Source organism: Grus americana, chromosome 1 (genome assembly GCF_028858705.1).
Source record: "Grus americana isolate bGruAme1 chromosome 1, bGruAme1.mat, whole genome shotgun sequence".
NCBI lineage: Eukaryota > Metazoa > Chordata > Aves > Gruiformes > Gruidae > Grus > Grus americana.
Genome location: NC_072852.1, coordinates 124,257,098 through 124,275,457, shown reverse-complemented (window position 1 = coordinate 124,275,457; position 18,360 = coordinate 124,257,098). Strand labels below are relative to the sequence as shown.

The 18,360-nt window shown below is 36.2% G+C and overlaps 3 protein-coding genes across 11 annotated transcripts in view; 2 read left to right on the top strand and 1 right to left on the bottom strand.

The window, feature by feature from the left end:
* The window catches only part of CASK (calcium/calmodulin dependent serine protein kinase), a 225,369-nt gene that overhangs the window by 98,841 nt on the left and 108,168 nt on the right, over positions 1 to 18,360 (bottom strand). The gene's annotated exons all lie outside the window — the stretch shown is intronic.
* GPR34 (G protein-coupled receptor 34) lies at positions 670 to 6,774 on the top strand. The gene is made up of 2 exons (XM_054802398.1): positions 670 to 949; positions 2,757 to 6,774. The coding sequence occupies exon 2, from the start codon at positions 2,779 to 2,781 to the stop codon at positions 3,919 to 3,921; it is 1,143 nt and encodes a 380-aa protein (XP_054658373.1). The 5' UTR covers positions 670 to 949; positions 2,757 to 2,778; the 3' UTR covers positions 3,922 to 6,774.
* GPR82 (G protein-coupled receptor 82) lies at positions 12,801 to 16,748 on the top strand. The gene is given in 3 exon segments (XM_054802411.1): positions 12,801 to 13,105; positions 14,328 to 15,085; positions 15,087 to 16,748. Coding segments are annotated over 2 exon segments (1,050 nt in total). The 5' UTR covers positions 12,801 to 13,105; positions 14,328 to 14,360; the 3' UTR covers positions 15,412 to 16,748.

Genomic DNA, 18,360 nt, shown 5'->3' with positions numbered 1-18,360 from the left:
CATGTCGTTTTCTTTTAGAAAGTTTCAGCTGTACAAGAACAAACCATTTCCAGTAAGAATCCACAGCCTGTTTACAAATATAACTGAAATCTGCAGAATCCCATAAAAGCTCGATTCCTAAACAGATGATATATTAAGAAAGTTAACATGGAAATTCTCATTTCAAATGCTAAGAAGAATGCTAAGTCAAGAGAATGTTCTTGAGATGATCATTAAATTTAGGCTACCTTTTATCAGGACTTCTACAATCTGTTTTTTAATTTGCAATTTATAAATGTAATTTTCAATCCCTTACATCCTATTTAAAATAGTATTACTAGGTGGTATTATCTCTGAATATTGTATTTAACTTCTGCCTTATTGAAATTGTTACGCTGCACACTTCGGGCACTTTCACATTCTCTTACCACTGTCATTTTGAGTAAAAAAGATCAACCTCAAATTTCTAATCCCAGGCAAGGAGGAAGGTAGATGGGAGAAAATCTGCTGTGGTGTTGATTTCTCTTTACACTATATTTAAAAAGTGCTCCAATTTCAAAGACAGTGTTAAAAAGAAGACAGACCATACCAACGTAATCGTCATCCCAAAAGAAGTTACTGACACTGCTCACCACAAACAAAGCTTCTGAGAAAAACCCCAAAAATCTCCATTTCAGAGTGAAACTCAGAGAAAACTTTATTACAGAACCTCTCCCAGCAAAGTCCAAATTAACATCAAAATTGATCTTTCAACAAACTGAGTTTTGCTAGTTAAAAATATCTTTTAAAAAAATACAGTTGCAACATCAGTGAAACTTCCCCTTGCTGCTAATTGTACTGTGTCAGCTGATTCTCATGACTTTCATAGAGAAGCTGGTGCTTTAGCTTTCTAATAAGAGGACTTGCATGTCACTCCTCCTGTCTTCACCAGTGGTTTTGAAAATCAGCAGAAGTTCTTAACAGATAAATGGTAAGTGGCTTCTTTTTTACGTTAGCTATGATAAAACAAGTTTCTATTAGTATTTCTCTTAACTGTGAAGGTACTACTGACCTTCAAGCCCTTTCTCAAATACACCTATGTTTAAGCATGTCTTCTCACTTACAGATGACAAAACATGATAGCAAAAAGTTATGTTTCTAATGTATCTGCAGTGTAATTGTTTTTTCTCTCATTGATCTAAAACCTGTTACTATGTATGCAAGTCATGATGTCAAGTGTTTTTACAGAAAAGCAACATAAACAAGAAATCACAGTAGTAGAGTTTCGATATGCATTTGAAAGCATCATGTTTTTTAATCAAACTTTAAAAATGACTTCTTACCCTGACAACATGAAATGGCGAATATGAAAACAGAAGTATTTTTAAAACTGCTAACATACTGTGCAAATGTAATGCAATTGTAACATCAGCCAACATAGGATGTTAAAATATTTTAGACCATCCCCTCAATAGTTCAAATCTGTATGTACATTGGGTCTTACTAAGAATTTTAGCTAAAGTGCTGCCACTTTCACTGCTGTAGCTGTATCACACATTTAAATGCAAATTTGCATTTCTAAGACCTAGCATACAAATAAAAAAACTATTTTAAAGTTATGTAGATGTCAGCATCTTGTTGGGTTTTTTTTGTTACTGTTGCTGGACAACTAAGCTCAGAGTACTAAAACCAATCCTGAAATTTTTTGAGATTTGCCCCTTTAAAAAAAAAATCTAAATAAACTTATTTATGGAATCTTTTATCACTGTGACATACAAACCAAGGATAAAAATTTTATCATTACCAATCAATCTTGACTGTCTCTCTACATAGCCCATAGTGATTCTGCTCTCCTAACTACATGCTTTTTTGGTTTTCTTTCTTTGGTCAAAGCTGACTCTTATCTTCCACATTGTACCTTCCTGGTCAAAAATAAGCTTACTGAATTTAAAAAATTTGAAACTAAAACAAGGAAAACAATGAAAAGAAGGAAGATGTGAAAACAACCTGTTACTGCATTAATGTGGTTTCCAGCTAATATTAGTTTCTTTGCATAATATTGATCTGTGAACAGTCAAGAAAAAGGAAAAAAATACTTACATTTACATGAAGGTATAAATTATTAAAAACATGCTATTGTAATACTACTGATTCACAGTGTTACTTGTAACAGATTACCTAGTCAAATAAATATTCATTGACAATTGCTCTTCTAATTGAAAATTAGTGACTTGCACATGAGAGATCCTGGGTACTTATTTAAAATCAATACTGATGAGTTTAGAATTGTTTTGATATATTTCTAAGTACTTTGTATCAACACTGAGAATACTTCACTTAGCTATGCTTACCTGTTTTTGCATCTTAATTAAACTGTGTCAGAAAGACTAATCCTAATATCAGAACTTAAAAAAAAAGGGTACTTATAGATGAAACAAAAAAATGAATTTCTAAAGTTTGCAGCAAAACATGATAGTTGATTTTTAAAACACTATAAGACAGTAATAAAGATGTAATTATCAAAATTATCTGTGTGACTACTCTGTACCATCTGTTCTTGCTTACTTCACGTGAAGAAAAACAGGGAACCGATTATTCTAGACTTATATTGTACCATAATATCCGGCTGAAAGTCCTTTTTCTACTCAATTACAGTGATACTTTGGTGTATTTACTTTTTTTTAGTTATTGCCTTTTACGTTTATATCAAATAAGACTGTAGGCAATAAAGCAAGCAAACACATGAAAATGATCCAATGGTGATTTAATTCTTAAAACTTCTCTTCACATCCCTACAGAACAGCTAAAAAGTCCTCACAAATGATGGCTGCAGCTTCAGCTGATTTACTGACCATTCTTCCAGACCATGAAGTCTTCTGGAGTAACCAAACTAACCTAGCCATAAATTCCTCGGAAATTCAAAACAATGCCAATTGTCCCTTAGATGACCACTCACTGTCACTTGCTTTGATAGTTTTTTACTCCATTATTTTTGTCATTGGATTGGTTGGAAATATTATAGCCCTGTTTACTTTCCTGTGCATTAATCAGAAAAGGAACTCTATCCAAGTTTACTTGTTAAATGTAGCTGTTGCAGACCTTCTGCTGATCTTTTGTCTCCCCTTCCGAATAGTCTATCATGTTACCAAAAACACTTGGATGTTTGGACTGATTTTATGCAAGATTGTAGGAACTCTATTTTATATGAACATGTATATTAGTATAGTACTGTTGGGACTAATTAGTCTAGATCGTTATGTAAAAATAAATAAGTCCGTAAAGCGTCCTAAAATGTTAACTACTACACGAAGTATACATATTTGTTGCGTGGTGTGGGCACTTTCAATAACATGTCTTATAATAGTAGTTGCACCCTCTCTCTTTAATAGCAAGGATAGCAATTCTACTATGTGCTTTCATTACCGAAATAAACACAATGAAAAGACAGAAGCAATTTTAAATTATATTATTGTAATCATTTTTTGGGTAGTTTTTTTCCTTTTGATACTTTCGTATGTTAAAATTGCCAAGAACCTTCTGAAAATTTCAAAGAAAAGAGCAAATTTTCCCAACGCAGGAAAATACACCCAGACAGCAAGGAATTCCTTCATTGTACTTGTTATTTTCACCATCTGTTTTGTTCCTTACCATGTGTTCCGGTTTGTCTACATTTCATCACAGTTACAAAATCCATCTTGCTATTGGAAGGAAATCATTCACAAATGCAATGAGGTGATGCTCATATTTTCATCTTTTAACAGCTGCTTAGACCCAGTTATGTATTTCCTAATGTCCAGAAGTGTCCGTAAGACGGTATTCCAACTTATTTGCACAAGACTTTATGGAGATTCAAGCCTAACTCTAGAAAGCACTTCAGAAGTAAAACTTGGACAATATACACAAGAGCGATTATCTACTACCATTCCCTACTCAAGCTCTTTGAGGAAGAAGTCTCTGATATGATTGTTAAATGCGTGGATACTGGCTTTGCTGTCACTCCAGGACATCAACTTAAGACGTACCAAATGCAATACTGTACAGCTACTAACCCTGCCTCTTTCTGCCTGTTAAAAAACGAGAAGTCTTACTTCTGTTTGTGAAAATGAGAAATTACTTTTCAGAAGTATTTTGCTCTTGTTTATCCAAGAAAACAAAATAGGAAGTTCTCAGACATCTTCTGCTGGACTAAACTAGAACACTAACTCTTTAAGGAGATTTCCACGAGGTGACTCGAACCTGGATAAGGAATCTTGTATATAGACATTAATATTACAAACTTCTGTATGTAAATAATAACTGAATTTTGCAATAAGTAAATTGTGTCCTGTTCGAAAGAGCTATATAAACCATTCCAGATTTTATGTACGTCTCTGTTTTAATAGGTTTCAAAGAGATCAGCATTTTAACTACATTTATAAAAGTATTTTTTCCAAGAAAATAGGTGAGAATTTAGCAACATATGTGGCTTAAAAATGAGGTAAAGAATGCGACTGCAATTAATTCAGTTGTAACTACAGAAGATACATTTTGTTTTATTCAACAGCAAAATTAAAATATTCAAGCCTCCTAAGCCCCTTATTATATTTTCAAGAGTTTAACGAATGTCAAGGTCGAACACCTGAGGAAATCTAAGCAATGGTTTTGGAAAATTAGAGATTAAAGGAGGAGAGATGATATACGGGTGTTTTCAGTTGCCTAAGATTTCCTTCAAACTCTGTCAAATTTAGAGACTGCAGCTACATCAAGTAGTTCAACAAGGAAAATAAACTCACAGAACTGAGCGTACAGGGCAGAATAGAAAAAGTAGCTCTCGTGAACACCTGGCACATCAGCTCTGATCCTTGCTTTGGCTCAGTCACTGATCTACTCACACATTTCCAAAGCCACAAATTTCAGCTGCGCACTCCCTCCCTGGCACAGATCTTCTCTTTTCCAATGATTAAAAAAATCTTGATTGCTGATGCTGTGTAAATAGTAATGTAACAGCAATGTCCCACAGATACAACTATATTCTCAGATTAAAACCAAACAGATTTATGTATTTAGGCACAAACAAAAATTTCAAACCGTAACATTGTTTAAAAAAAGGAGGCTGAAGGTGTGGGTTGTTTGACCCAAAGATGAGTAAAGAGGCAGTTATACCAAGAACAACTTAAATGTCTGGCATGACGGCCCAAAAAGGTGAACAAATCAGACACTAGATGTTAAACTCCATAAAATAAGGTTTTATTACCCTGACCACGTACAAGCAGTGTTGCTCATGTACGCTGGTGTGAAGAAGTTGGTTTTAATACGACTACCAGTAACTTCTCTGCTGTATCATGTGACTTTTTATGCCAAATCTCTGGCAAAACTTGTGGATTATTGAACAAAATAAACATAGCACTTCACCTCTGCTGATATAAACCTGGTTTAATTTTCTTGTGATTTAACTTCATTGAGCTTTGGTGAAACTGGATATAAAAATGTTAAATTACAATGACTAGCCAGTGTATCTATTTACTTTTTACAAAAAGGGTGGAGTTTCTTAATTTTTGAGAAAGATTCCTAAAAACATGTAATTTTCACAGAAGTATGATGGTAACTGCATTTGTTCTTAAACATTTCAGCATATAATTAAGATACTTGTACAATAATTTCTAATTGATTCTCACAATAATTGTGTTATATTTTTTCACAATCTTTTATCTATCACCTTGTCATCCTATTATATATATGTTGAAGCAAGAACTATCTTGGCTCTGTATTTGTACAGTGCAAGGACCAGCATATTCCTTGTCCTCTGCAACTATCCTATGCAGCATAATTCTACATCATTGCATCAACTCTGGTAAATCTAGTGGAGTTTATAAACCAATATTTCACAAGATATATACATTATCTCATTCTTTCTTTGCCTGTATTTCTTCTTTGGTGAGCAGTTGATCAATAACACTGATCATCAGGCTGGTGGGGGGGACGGACGGATGGACGGAGTACACACAAACAACACTGTGCAGCTTGAACAAAATTTGAATTCTAAAGTTTGTTTTAAAGAAGTATTCCATTTAAACTGGAATTTCATTTACAAGGACTGCAATTCACGGACACAGCACAATTGTAAAAATAGACTGAGATCTCTTCAGATGGTCAAGTAATAGCACACGGTTTCAATGCTACAAATGAAGTTGCTGTTAAAGCCAAAGGCAAATGGAAATGTGTTCCACAGGATAAAAAGCAGATCACCTTAGTATTGTGGGCATGCTTTTCTACATTATGTAACATTTACTTGGTTACTATAATATTATTATGTAAGCAACTAAATACACAAAAGGACAAAGGAAAACAGTCTTGCAGTACAAGTTGAGGATTCTGGTCCATCATGTGAATAGTATTACGTGGGCCTTTTTGTTTTTAACAATTTTAATAGTGAAATCTAGTCAGTAGTTACTTCAAGAAGGCGGCCTTGAACCTGTTTGCATCGATCAGATGTGTTCTACATGACAGCCATTCGTTGCGGATTGCCGAGACGGAGCACCAAGGAAGCCACGCACAGTATCAGTAGACAAGGTTTCAGAAAAAAAAACATTTTTGAAGAAATACTGAAGAGTAACTTTCCCAGGACTACATGCTACACATTACAGTGTTTCAAATGCATTTCAATACAAGATAATCTATTGCTTAAACCAGCCTCTGTACACAAGCAGCAAATATGACCCCAATCTTTTAGAGATTTCAGGAGCTAATGTTCCTATTAGGCAAATCCATAGCACCTATAAAGGCAAATATAATTAGGCAAGCTTGGGTGCATAAGGTACCCTAGGGAAAAGTGAATAGATTTGTTTGAGGGAAGTCATGTACTAAGAAACCCATAGGTGTTAGATGTTAACTCTTGTTTTAGAACTGGTTAAAAATTGGAAAGAAAGCTTAAAAATACATAGTCTTTTTTTTCTTCATTATATTCTCCAACAATATGCAAATGGCTATGTTTACAAACATGTTGAACACCACAATCTGGAATGAGTGAGAGTAAGGAGATGACAAAGTTTTCAAACACCCCCCAATTATTCAGGGTAGTCAAACCTATAAAAAGTTGAAGATATAACTCTGCTCAACAGCAATAAAAGAGCAAACAGACTGTTAAAATTAGGAGGAAAAACCGGAGATATCATCACCGTGCTACTGTATAATTTAGATGATACAGGTTCTGTGATTGAGATGATATGGATTCTATATAGAATACATTAAATCAATTCTTCAGCTCAGAAATTAAAATCTGAAAGGGAGCACAGCAAGACTACAACATCAGGTATGGCACGGAAGAGGGGAATGGGAATAACTCTATGCTCTTTGTCAGAGTGTGACATTATGGGAGTAGCAGTTAGAACAAAAAAAGCATCCCCAAAAAGCAACCAGAGAAGTGAAAACACTTATGGATCTCCACAACTATGTAAATGATCGCTTCAAGATGTTAAAGGCTGTTAAAGTATCAACTGACTCAGAAAGGGATCTGAAACTAGACAGCACTGTCACGTAGGAAACACTTGCTACTGACCAAAACCCAAAAGAAGGTACCTTTACTATTTTAAAAAAAATGTTTAATCTTAACATATTTTTTTCTGCAATCAATTTTCCCAACTTTGAGGGTAAAATGCCAGGCTCTGAAAACCAGTATTACTGAAGAGCAAACAGTCCTGAAGCCTCTTGGGATGTTTGCTGAAAGCTACACCGTGACATGTCAAATGACCATATAATTAGTCACTTTAATAGCATCTCTTCTCGTCTTAGCAGTGCTTCCTAAGTACTATCAGGGCCAACTATAGCAATTAGTTTAGTCTTCAGCTGAATTTCAACATGAAAATAATTCTATTTATTCTTCTTTCGGTAAGCAGAGGCTAACTCAACACACACCACATAACCTGCACGAACCTCATTTTCCTTCTTTATTCAAATCTACAACACATCCTCAAATTTCATTTGGTGCACCAAAATGTCATGTCTTTTGTACCATGTAAAAAGGAGCGTGTATTCTTCATTAGAATAAATACTAGTTACAAAATGCATATAAAGTATACATGCTGGCTAGTGACTTCTATGCCTTTCAGACTTGACAAACACATTAATAGCTACATTGTCATATATATTCCTTAAAATGAATGGAAAACATAAGCCAAGAAACAGAATTGTTTGCCAGAAACCAGTTTATAACTTGAATCATAAACATATCAACATGTACCTGGTTTGAGTAAACAACTGTGCTGGTTTTGGCTGGGGTAGAGTTAATTTTCTGCACAGTAGCTGGTATGGGGCTGTGTTTTGGATTTGTGCAGAGAGCAGTGTTGATAACACAGGGATGTTTTTGTTATCCCTCACACAGAGCCAAGGCCTCTTCTGCCTCTCACCCCACCCCACCAGCGAGAGGCTGGGGGTGCACAAGGAATCGGGAGGGGACACAGCCGGGACAGCTGACCCCAACCCACCCAAGGGATATTCCGTACCATATGACGTCATGCTCAGCAATAAAAGCTGGGGAGGAAGTTTGCTAGGGCTGCCATTTCTCAGGAACTGGCTGGATATTGGTCAGCTGGGGGTGAGCAAGTGGGGTTTCTTGCATCACTTGATTTTTTCTTTTTCTCCCCCCCCCCCCTTTTTTTTCTTTACACTTACTAAACTGTCTTTATCTCAAATCATGAGTTTTCTCACTTACCCTACCAGTTCTTTCCCACGGCCCACCGGGAGTGAGCGAGAAGCTGCTTGGGCTGTAGCTGCCTGCCAGGATTAAACCACAAGAAGCCTTTTTGATACCTAACGTGAGGCTCAAAGGGTTCCAGATAACGACAGATTTGACCAGAGCGTGTTAAAGGGAGCACAAGGGAGCATCAGAAGAGGCAGCCTGTTCTGCAGCAAAGCAGCCACAAGAACAGGAGGTGGAAGAGACAGAGATCATAAACAAGTTTTTGCACTTTAACCCTTCTGATTCTCTCCCCCATCCCACTGGAGGGGAGTGAGCGAGTGGCTGTGTGGGGCTTACCTGTCTCAGGGTTAAACCACAACATCAACTTTCATTTTCCCACTGAAATTAACTGTAATTATGGTTTTAGGCTGCAAATCGGTACTCTTCATGAGGGCAGACAAGTATCAATTGTTTTGATAACACAACATGGAAAAAATTAATTCAGTGACTTCTGTCATAACATCAGTCAACGAAGCCATAAAAGAGGAGTGCAACTTACAGCACCAATAAACAAGTGAGAGTCACATTATTCCTGGAACTTGAAAATTCACATATGGACGCTCTGGTTTAATGCTCTCTCTGAAAGCGCATACAGAATCAGGGCAGAGAGGAGGGAGTTGTGTTGCACAGTACAAATAAAGCGTACAGAGAAAAAGAACCTGTTGATAATATTCCACTAATCCAAAGCATATTTTCAACGTATTCTCTGCAGCACTGGGAACCTTCTGCCAGCCTTTTTTCCATCCCTTACACAAAATCCCAGCTACTGAGGGCTCTGTGGAATCCAAGAGAATGGGGAAGGTGCTACAAAGCTGTCACCATTCACTGCTTGTGGAGTGAACGGGTAGGAAAATTCCTTGCACAGGTTGTTCACAGACATTATGAGAGTAAGAATAACTGGGGGGAAGGGATGAAGCTGGAAAAAGCCTTAACATTCAAACTGCACAGTTAGAGCAGGAAGAGTAGAAATAGGAACATGAATGGCAGAGAAACAGCAAATTGTGTATCGTAGTACTGCAAAATGAGAAACAAAATGAGAAAAAAGCGCTAGGGTTTACTTCCAAACCTATGTTTTAACAAGCTGAATCATTACTTAAAATTCACCACAACAATATGTTCTGGTACATGCTAGCTTCGAATGTTATCTTGCTTTTGTCTATAAGTGGTGAGTCCCGATTCCTTTCAGTTTGCATACAGACAGGGGTAGTACAACTTTGCACTTAGTACAAAGCAAGGCCAGCTTCTTCATAGAACTGTCAAACCAGACATATAAATGACTGTGCTTTAATAAAGAAAAATATACTTGCTATTCCTTCCACAAAAATTCTCACTAGGTAAAGCTGGTAACATAAGCACGGTCAACAACAAATTAAAAGTCTGATGAAAAGACAGGAACATTTTTTTCAAGGGGTATAGAAATGTTCTTTATCAGCAAGGAATTAATTTTGCAGCCAGAATTCCCCAGCCTGCAGCCAACAAAATCTGCCTTTTCAGTATCAGTTTTATGGCCACATTTTAGGTTTTTATTATTGCTTTGTTACTTTTTCATTTTCACAGAAGCTTAAGAAGAACCTGGAAAAGCCAAAAAGCTGTTATACGCAAACATATTTGACTTGAAACCCCACAAATTATAGTGTGGTGCAGGAAAACAAAGAGAAAACTTCTTATTTGACTATGATGATCAACATAGTTTTCACATTAAAAACAGATTTCTGAAGTTAAAAGTAAAAATCGCCATGATCAATAGACAACCACTGCTTTTTTAGAAGGAAATACAGTTTAAGAGACCTCTGGGAGCTGCACAAAGAATGTCACAGGGGAAAAAATACAATGTATTTATCATTAAGGATCTGAAGTATAAAAATGTTGGAAGATTATTTTTGTTAGTACTGTCAACTTCAAGCTAAGTTTTCCTGCCTTAAAGACATTGTTTGCTTTGTGTTTTGTCTATGTAAAACAACTACCAGGAGCCGGTGAAAGACTTAACTTTGCATATTTTATGACAATCAAAGAATTGAAGCTATGAGTGCAATGTATCCTCATTTCTATATCCCCAAGTATGCCACAGAGTTATATGCATACATTTGTATTTCATCAAACAATCTAAGACCCATTTCTATATAGACCCCTCCTGGGTCTATTTAGCTGAACCACAAAGGCAGTTCTAAAACTGGGGAAAAGAAATCATTAGCGAACAGCAAACACAGACCCAGCCCAAACCTGCCAAATATTTTATCTTCACTGATTCAGCATGGTGCTCAACTCAACTACAGTAGATTTGAACATGAGTTTAGATGATTTTGCTTTGATAAGCACTTCTTACAATACAAAATACATATATTGACTATAGCTAAAATCCTCATTATATCAGGGCGTATATGATTATATTACATAACATGCTAGGTATGGCTTATAAATGGCTAAACCTTTCACCTCTGGGAATTTCCCTAGTTTTGTGCTTTTGGGCCACAAAATAAGTTCTCCACATACAATGGCAAAATGCAACATATGCTGCTTCCTGGCATACAAAATCTAGTATCATGTATAAATTAGAAAGTGATCATGGTTCAAGAGTAGAGAAAAGGTCATTATGAAGAACTTAAGAGTGAATTGCGTAAAAGATGCTCTTGTACCATTTGTATATCATCAAATATGTTTTAGATAAAATATGCCACTTATAATTCAGGTGAATGGAAATAGTCCACTAAAGAATAATGAAGGTGCTTACTATAGCTTAGAACCAACTATAACTGTATTTCTGGGGTTGTTTTTTTGTTTTTAGGGTTTCTTTAAACTTACAATATCCCAATTCCTTTGTTACTTAACTCACTAATCAGTTCCAAAATGAAGTCCGATAGACCGTAATTCACTGTAATAATCTATTATACAATAATTCAGAAAAAAAATGTAGCACTATCTCTTCCTACAGCAAGAGTGATGGTCATCGAATTATAAAGACTATAGGCTACAGTTAATAATCAACCAAATAATAATAATTTAAAAAAAACCCCTACTAACTGGAATTGCTCACAGCATTTTTTGGCATGTCTCCTCTTAGCAAGCTTTCAGGATGTGCATTCTTCTCTCTAAAGCTGGATGGAATACCACAGTAACAAGGGCTTCTAAGACTGCTTAAGAGCCTATTAAATATTTAATTAATACAAGACTCTTTCTGTTAGAACAAGTTTCAATATAACTATACGTTCAAAAGTGGAAAAAATAAAAACAAAGTATAACTAAATCTAGCAGGAACAAGAATTAAAGTACATGCAAACTAATTACAGCATTACAAACTAATTGCTAATACTCCAAAGCAAGTTTCCCTCACTTAAATTTATCTTAAATGAGATCAACTATGTAGTCTAAATAGGAGGCCAGCATACATACCCATCATTTTAGTAAAAAAGATATAAAATTAATAAGACTGAACAATAAAATTTATAGTAGATCACTGAGGTGGGTTCCCACAGTGTATGTTTAAACATAAAGCAAAACTAACAAAACCAGAACCTTACCAAAATTGCAGAAGTTTTTATATGGTATCTCCCCTGTTCTCACAAAGGAACTTATTTCTAGCTGTTGAAAAGCCATATCTGACAAACACAAATGTATCAGACAAAAGGAAATTCAAAGGTCTCAAGCTCTGCAGAGCTAAACAGAGTTTGACTGATCCGTGATCAAACCTTTCCTGAGGAGGAAATAAATGGTCCTGTGCACTCTTGGGGATGATTTGTATAAAATACTGTATTTCTTGGACACAGAGTCAGTTTTCCCCAACCGATACCTAGAATGCAACAGCTGTAAATTGCTTCCACACGATCCATCACTCGACTAGACATGAGATGTGTTCATTTGGTCACTCATATGAGGACAGACATGGATATGGTTTTATTGCATGTAGGTTTCAGGAACAGAGAGTCAGCTTTGTGATAGCTCTTGGAGCTGAAGAACAGTTAAATGTCATTGAAGAGACAAGTTTTCATGCATAAAATGGGACCAGCACCCCCTTCCCCCCCCGACTCTAGAAAGTGGGCAGTCCTAAAAACAATGACAGTACCACCCCCAAAAAGAGGAAAACACTATATAAAGGACTGTAAGGTGTTTCTGTGCCATACCTACATGACCAAAGGATTGTTACAATCAGTCTTCCACACTCATTCTTTTTATTTCTCTAATGGAGCTGCATTCTGACCTAATTTCAAAGTCTGTTGTGCACAGACATCATCTTGCCTGAACTTTAAATGCCTAGCCGCTTTTTGACACTGTAAAAGAAAAGTGTACATTCTGACAACCTACTTATGTCAGAGAGATATGGTTCTTAACTGTACTTTCCAGATTTAAATATCATCCTTTTCATTGCAGCAGTGGAGATAAAAAGGACTTCAGACAGAAAAATTTCCTCTCTGCAAAGGAAGGTGCCTGCAGCTTGGATAGGTAAGCTTAAAACTACAACTTCTTTGTTCCACCTGACAAAATTTGGGCATTGATACAACAATTATTATTAGACTTCTAAACGACAGAATTCAACAATTACTTTGTAAATTTAACTCATTGTAATAAAAGAATTTAATACATTTTGGTTCAACAATCCATATGGGACTTATTGTATACTCAAATACAAGAGTTATAAAAGGTAATTTAATTTGCAAGTTGTCAAACATGGCCTACAGCATAATTTTTAAATATGACTTTTACAACTTTTTGCTATCTAATCAACTCAGTGTCTGGGTGTTTTATCATAGCTACACAGAATCCTCTTTGGTATCTGTGTTCATTTGCTGACAGCTGTTTCAAAAAAATTATTACCAGTCTATAAGTTGAAAATTTGTTAATTTTTTCCATATGATTTTATATGAAACAAAAGCTAACTACGATACACTTCACTAAAAAAGTATCCGTACAACAGTAAAATTGCTCTTCACTACAGGTTAGTAAGTTGAAATGCCAGTTTTTATACACAGTCATTATATAGACCTTTGATGTCTAATTTTCAGTGTGAAAATTGAGAAAAGATTGAAAACTGCAATATATTTATTTTTTCCAACTTCTGTTTTCAACAACCACTTCGTACGTTTAAAAATACAGACTGAATTGTTTATGCAAAATGTACATCTAAGATCAGAGCTCTGAAGAAAGTAACATTAGAAACAGACATCAGCACAAAACAAATGCATCTAGCCAGATTCCTGCATCATGCACAGTTTCACTGGTACTTAAACAGAGGTACAGGATACTCCTCTGCATTTATGCAGCTAATACTTTCCACCTGTTTTGCTTATTTAACTTAAAATAGTCTAGAACTGGTTTCCAAAGTAGGTTACAGATGTTCCAGAAGATTGAGAAATAAACCAAGACCACACAAGTTATTGTCAGACCCTAGCTTGAACCTTCTGCTTCCTCATTTATTTTATTAGATTCTATGCACGTAAAATCTCTGGGGTTTAACATCAGCCAACTTCTCTTCACAAAATCTCAGTGGCAAAGAGCACCCAAAAAGCAACGTCACGCAAACTCAAGATGATAACCCCAGAGGACAAACAGCAGTTAGTAGCACTGAAAAGTAGGGGATAAAAAGGAAAAGTTAAAATAAGCGCAAAAATTAAAAGAAATATTAGATGCACGTTAGAGAAGAGTAATTCTTTTAATTGTGTTTCAGCTCTGACCATTCATTCAAGAAATATCAGCATAAATGACAAATTCAACATGTCTTCTTCAGCCATCGTTAACTACTCGTGTAGCTCTACCAGTCATCTACTCTTTCCTATTTCCTGTTGGATCTTGTGGAAATATTCTCGCTGCCTGGATATTTTCAAGGCAAGCACCCACAAAAAGAACACAATACATTTACTTGGTAAACCTTGTCTCTGCAAATTTACTCATATGTAGCACAATGCCTTTTCTGGCTGCCTATTTTGCAAAAGGCTACCAATGGACTTATAACTCTGTACTATGTAGAATAGCAAATTACCTTGGGACTCTCATTATGCACGTCAGTATGTATGTTACAATTGCAATTTTATGTTCAACTGCTCTAAGTCAGTACGCAACGCTGAAGAAAGAGAGTGACACACAATACTCTCGCGCACTTAATGAAAACCTTTACAGGTGTGTACTTGAAAAGTTTCGCCAGCCAAAATTTGCTAAATATTTGTGCATCATTACATGGCTTACTGTGCTCTGCATAACGGTAACAGCTATAACATGTAATGTCCAGGCAAGGGCTATGGAAGAATTTCACAGATGCTACAGCATCAGTGTAGAAGTTGGTGAATCTATCACAATGATTTTGGCTTCTGTGGCCACTGCATGTTTTTTTCTATCTTTTATGACAGTTTTGTGGTCATACTGTTCTCTTACCAGACATCTGAGTAAAATACAAAAAACCACCTGTATTGGAGAAAAACATCTCATTTACAGTACAAAGAAACATTTTTGTCATCCAGATGATATTAATTGTCTGCTTTCTTCCATATCATATTTTTAGGCCAATTTTTTATGTACTGCTTATAAATATTGACTGCCCAAGGTTAAGCTATCTAGTGGAAATTAAAAATTGCCTTACTTGTCTTGCAGCCGCTAAGAGTAGTTTAGATCCAGTTATAATAATTCTGCTAGATAAAACATTTAAGAAAAGTCTGTACGGCTTATTTACAAAACCCACACCAGAACACCATAAACGTAAAGCTGGTATTTTCACTGAACAGATTCCCGAAGTGTGGAGGGATAGGGAAAGATTTTAGTACAATAAAAGTAACAATAACCTCATTTTAACTGTGTATAAACAGACTTTGATATGAAATGGTAAATATTTAAACAAAATAACATATTACTTGTGGGTTTTTTTCAAATGATCTTGCTTGCTACGTCAACATTAACCATAATAAATCCGATGTCTATATTCAAATGAACCCAAGTAAATTATACAGCACACTGTGTAATAGCCCTTTATCCATGCAATGCAAAAGACATTCTATGTTTGTCCTATGGACAGTGTTTTCCACCTAAATAATCAAAGAAGAAGGCAGAAACTAGGCTGAAGTTGAGGACTCAGTTCTCTCTCATTCTCAGTAAAAGAATCCCAGGTTTTGGACATGGGTCTCCTTTATAAAAAGGGCTGAATAAAGCACAGATGTTTTCTCTGGAATGGGTGAATCACATATCAAAGGCCTAAGGAAGGTGGCACAGAGTGCTACAAAACACATTCAAGATTAACATGTGTTTTTGTTCAGGAGTATTTGGGGAGAAGGTTGATTCCTTTTTTTTGTTTAATGGGGAATGCATCATGAGATGCTGAAATTCTTTAGTGCATCAAGAAAACATCTTATTCTAAAGTTACTGAAAAATGCCATTATTTAATTTAGTTATGTCCATATGGGTTTTACTGTAGTAACTATTTTTTAAGCAGTAAAAAACTGTGTTAAGAAATTATGCATTTTTTTATTCTCACCTTCACAGAAAAAGCTTTACTACAGCTTTGTATGAAAATAGCAGAAATCTTAGATTTAATTACTTTATCACCCTGCTCTGACATTTCCTATCAGGGCCACAGCATTACTGAAATTACACCTGCAACAGGGTGACTCAGAAGAGGAAGCTTTGATGGTGACAGATAACCTGCAGGGGTGAAGTATCCACTGAGGGAGAGAAACTCTGGTGGCCTAGGACTCTACTTAGCATTGAGAAGAATGGCTTTTATACGTGCTCTGCAGGTTGATCAGGAATCATTCTTCCTCCAGTCTCATCCACGGCGGTCACGTTCAACAGCTGAGGGAGTGGATCCCTGTTGGCACGCAGCCTATGTGCACTCATCTGAAACAGCTACATACTTATTCCACTTCAAAGGTGGATTAACACACGCTGCTCCAGAAGGTGCCTCCTTCACAACAACGTTTAAATCCAGACCATTTGCAGAAGAGTGCATAAAGCACAAAAGATCTACAGAACTGCAACATAACTGAATGTACAATAATATTAAGTGCAGAAAAAAGGATGAAATGCATACATGCAGAGTTATTTCTAACCTCTGGTACTGCTTAGGATTAAAAAAACCTCAACAAAATAAATCACTGGAATTCCATCCTCCTGGTCTAATCTTGTGAGGTAAATTCTATGGTTTAATCAGGAAGGTATAAATGCTTATTATTTACTGGTATACAAAATATATTCAATGATAAACATTTAATGATCATTCACAGTATGAGAGCGGTGTGGAACAGGAGGTTTTGTGGTTGGAGTGGTGTTTGGGTTTTTTGTTGTTTTTTTTTTAACTGTAGAAGTTAGACTATCATGATGACTTAAGTCGAGATTTCAATTATTTTGAATCATTTCTGTCGAAGACACTTAAGATTACATAATGGTCTTTTTCCTTGTACAATCTTTTCTGCAACTGAGATCAAGAGGAGTGTAAGAAGTGCTATAAAATATTACACATTCTGAGAAATCCTATCACTCACCCAAAACTTCACAATAAAATGCAGTGAGCAATTCCGTCTTCCCAACCCTACTAGTGAGTTCCACGACAGGTACGCTAAACTGACCCAAGTGCCAGTAGACACAAAATACTAGGTCTTCACTAGGAGGGACCCCAAGACTTCCTATCATCTGACAGCTGCTTCGTGTTCTGCAGAAGTTAAATAAAGATGCAACTGAAAAAGACAGAAAATCATAGGAATGTAGTATTTTATTTAACACAATGTTACCTGTGATTATGGAATTTAGTGATTGCTTCTTTCACAGGATTCCCACGTGACGTTTAACACACGACTTATGGAAAAACCTGAAGCGGGCAGCTTCAGGGTCTAATTCTACAAAGTGCTGTAGGACAATTGCTCTGCGAACACAGTCCTTGAGCATGGAAAGCCGGTTTGTGTGGGTGGGTGTTTGACTGTGCGACACAACCGGTGGCCAAGTACCTACAACAGGGCTGAATCGAGCAGTTCAAGTCCCCCAGACGGCACAGCGCTGATTCAATGGCTGGTTTTAGGTCAGTAGCTGTAAGTCTGGGTGAGCAAATTTGTTTACTACCAATGTGTTCTTATAATCTGCAGAGGCCCAGACTGAGAACCCCACTACTTCTATCTTTCCTTAAATACATTTTATAGGGAATGCAGTTGGAGTATCTCAGCAGAGTGCCTGCCTGTGAATGTTTTTCTTAATACAGAGTTTTTGATGGTAGCCTAGGCTTAAGTCATTCCTTGTTCACTTTTCTAGTCACAACCATTTGTTCCCCAGTGCTGCATTTATCAAAAAGGCAAGAAAACAGATGAAACTTTGGGAACTACTAATCAAATATAACTTTGTGATAGACCCGTAGCAAGATCCCATTTCACTATTTCTACATGGTACCAAAAAATTATGCAGACACTGCTTTTTTCCTATGTAGTCTGTTCAACATGATGCCTCCTTTAAATTTCTGAATTGCATCAAACCTTTTCTTGCTTTAAATAGTGGAAAAGCTTTTGTGCAGTACAGGCAATTTGAGACAGTACAAATTGAGTAATACATCAGTCTAGCATTTGACAGAATAGTTCATGGAGGAAAAATCCCCTGAAAGAGAAAGGCATGAGGGAGAGGAGACAGCGAAATACTTCAGCAAAACACAGCTCATGTGCTAAATTTCTTGCAATGCTTAGACATCCCGGTGCCACATCAGAAGTTAGCAGGTGACTTGTGAATTGCATAATAAAAAA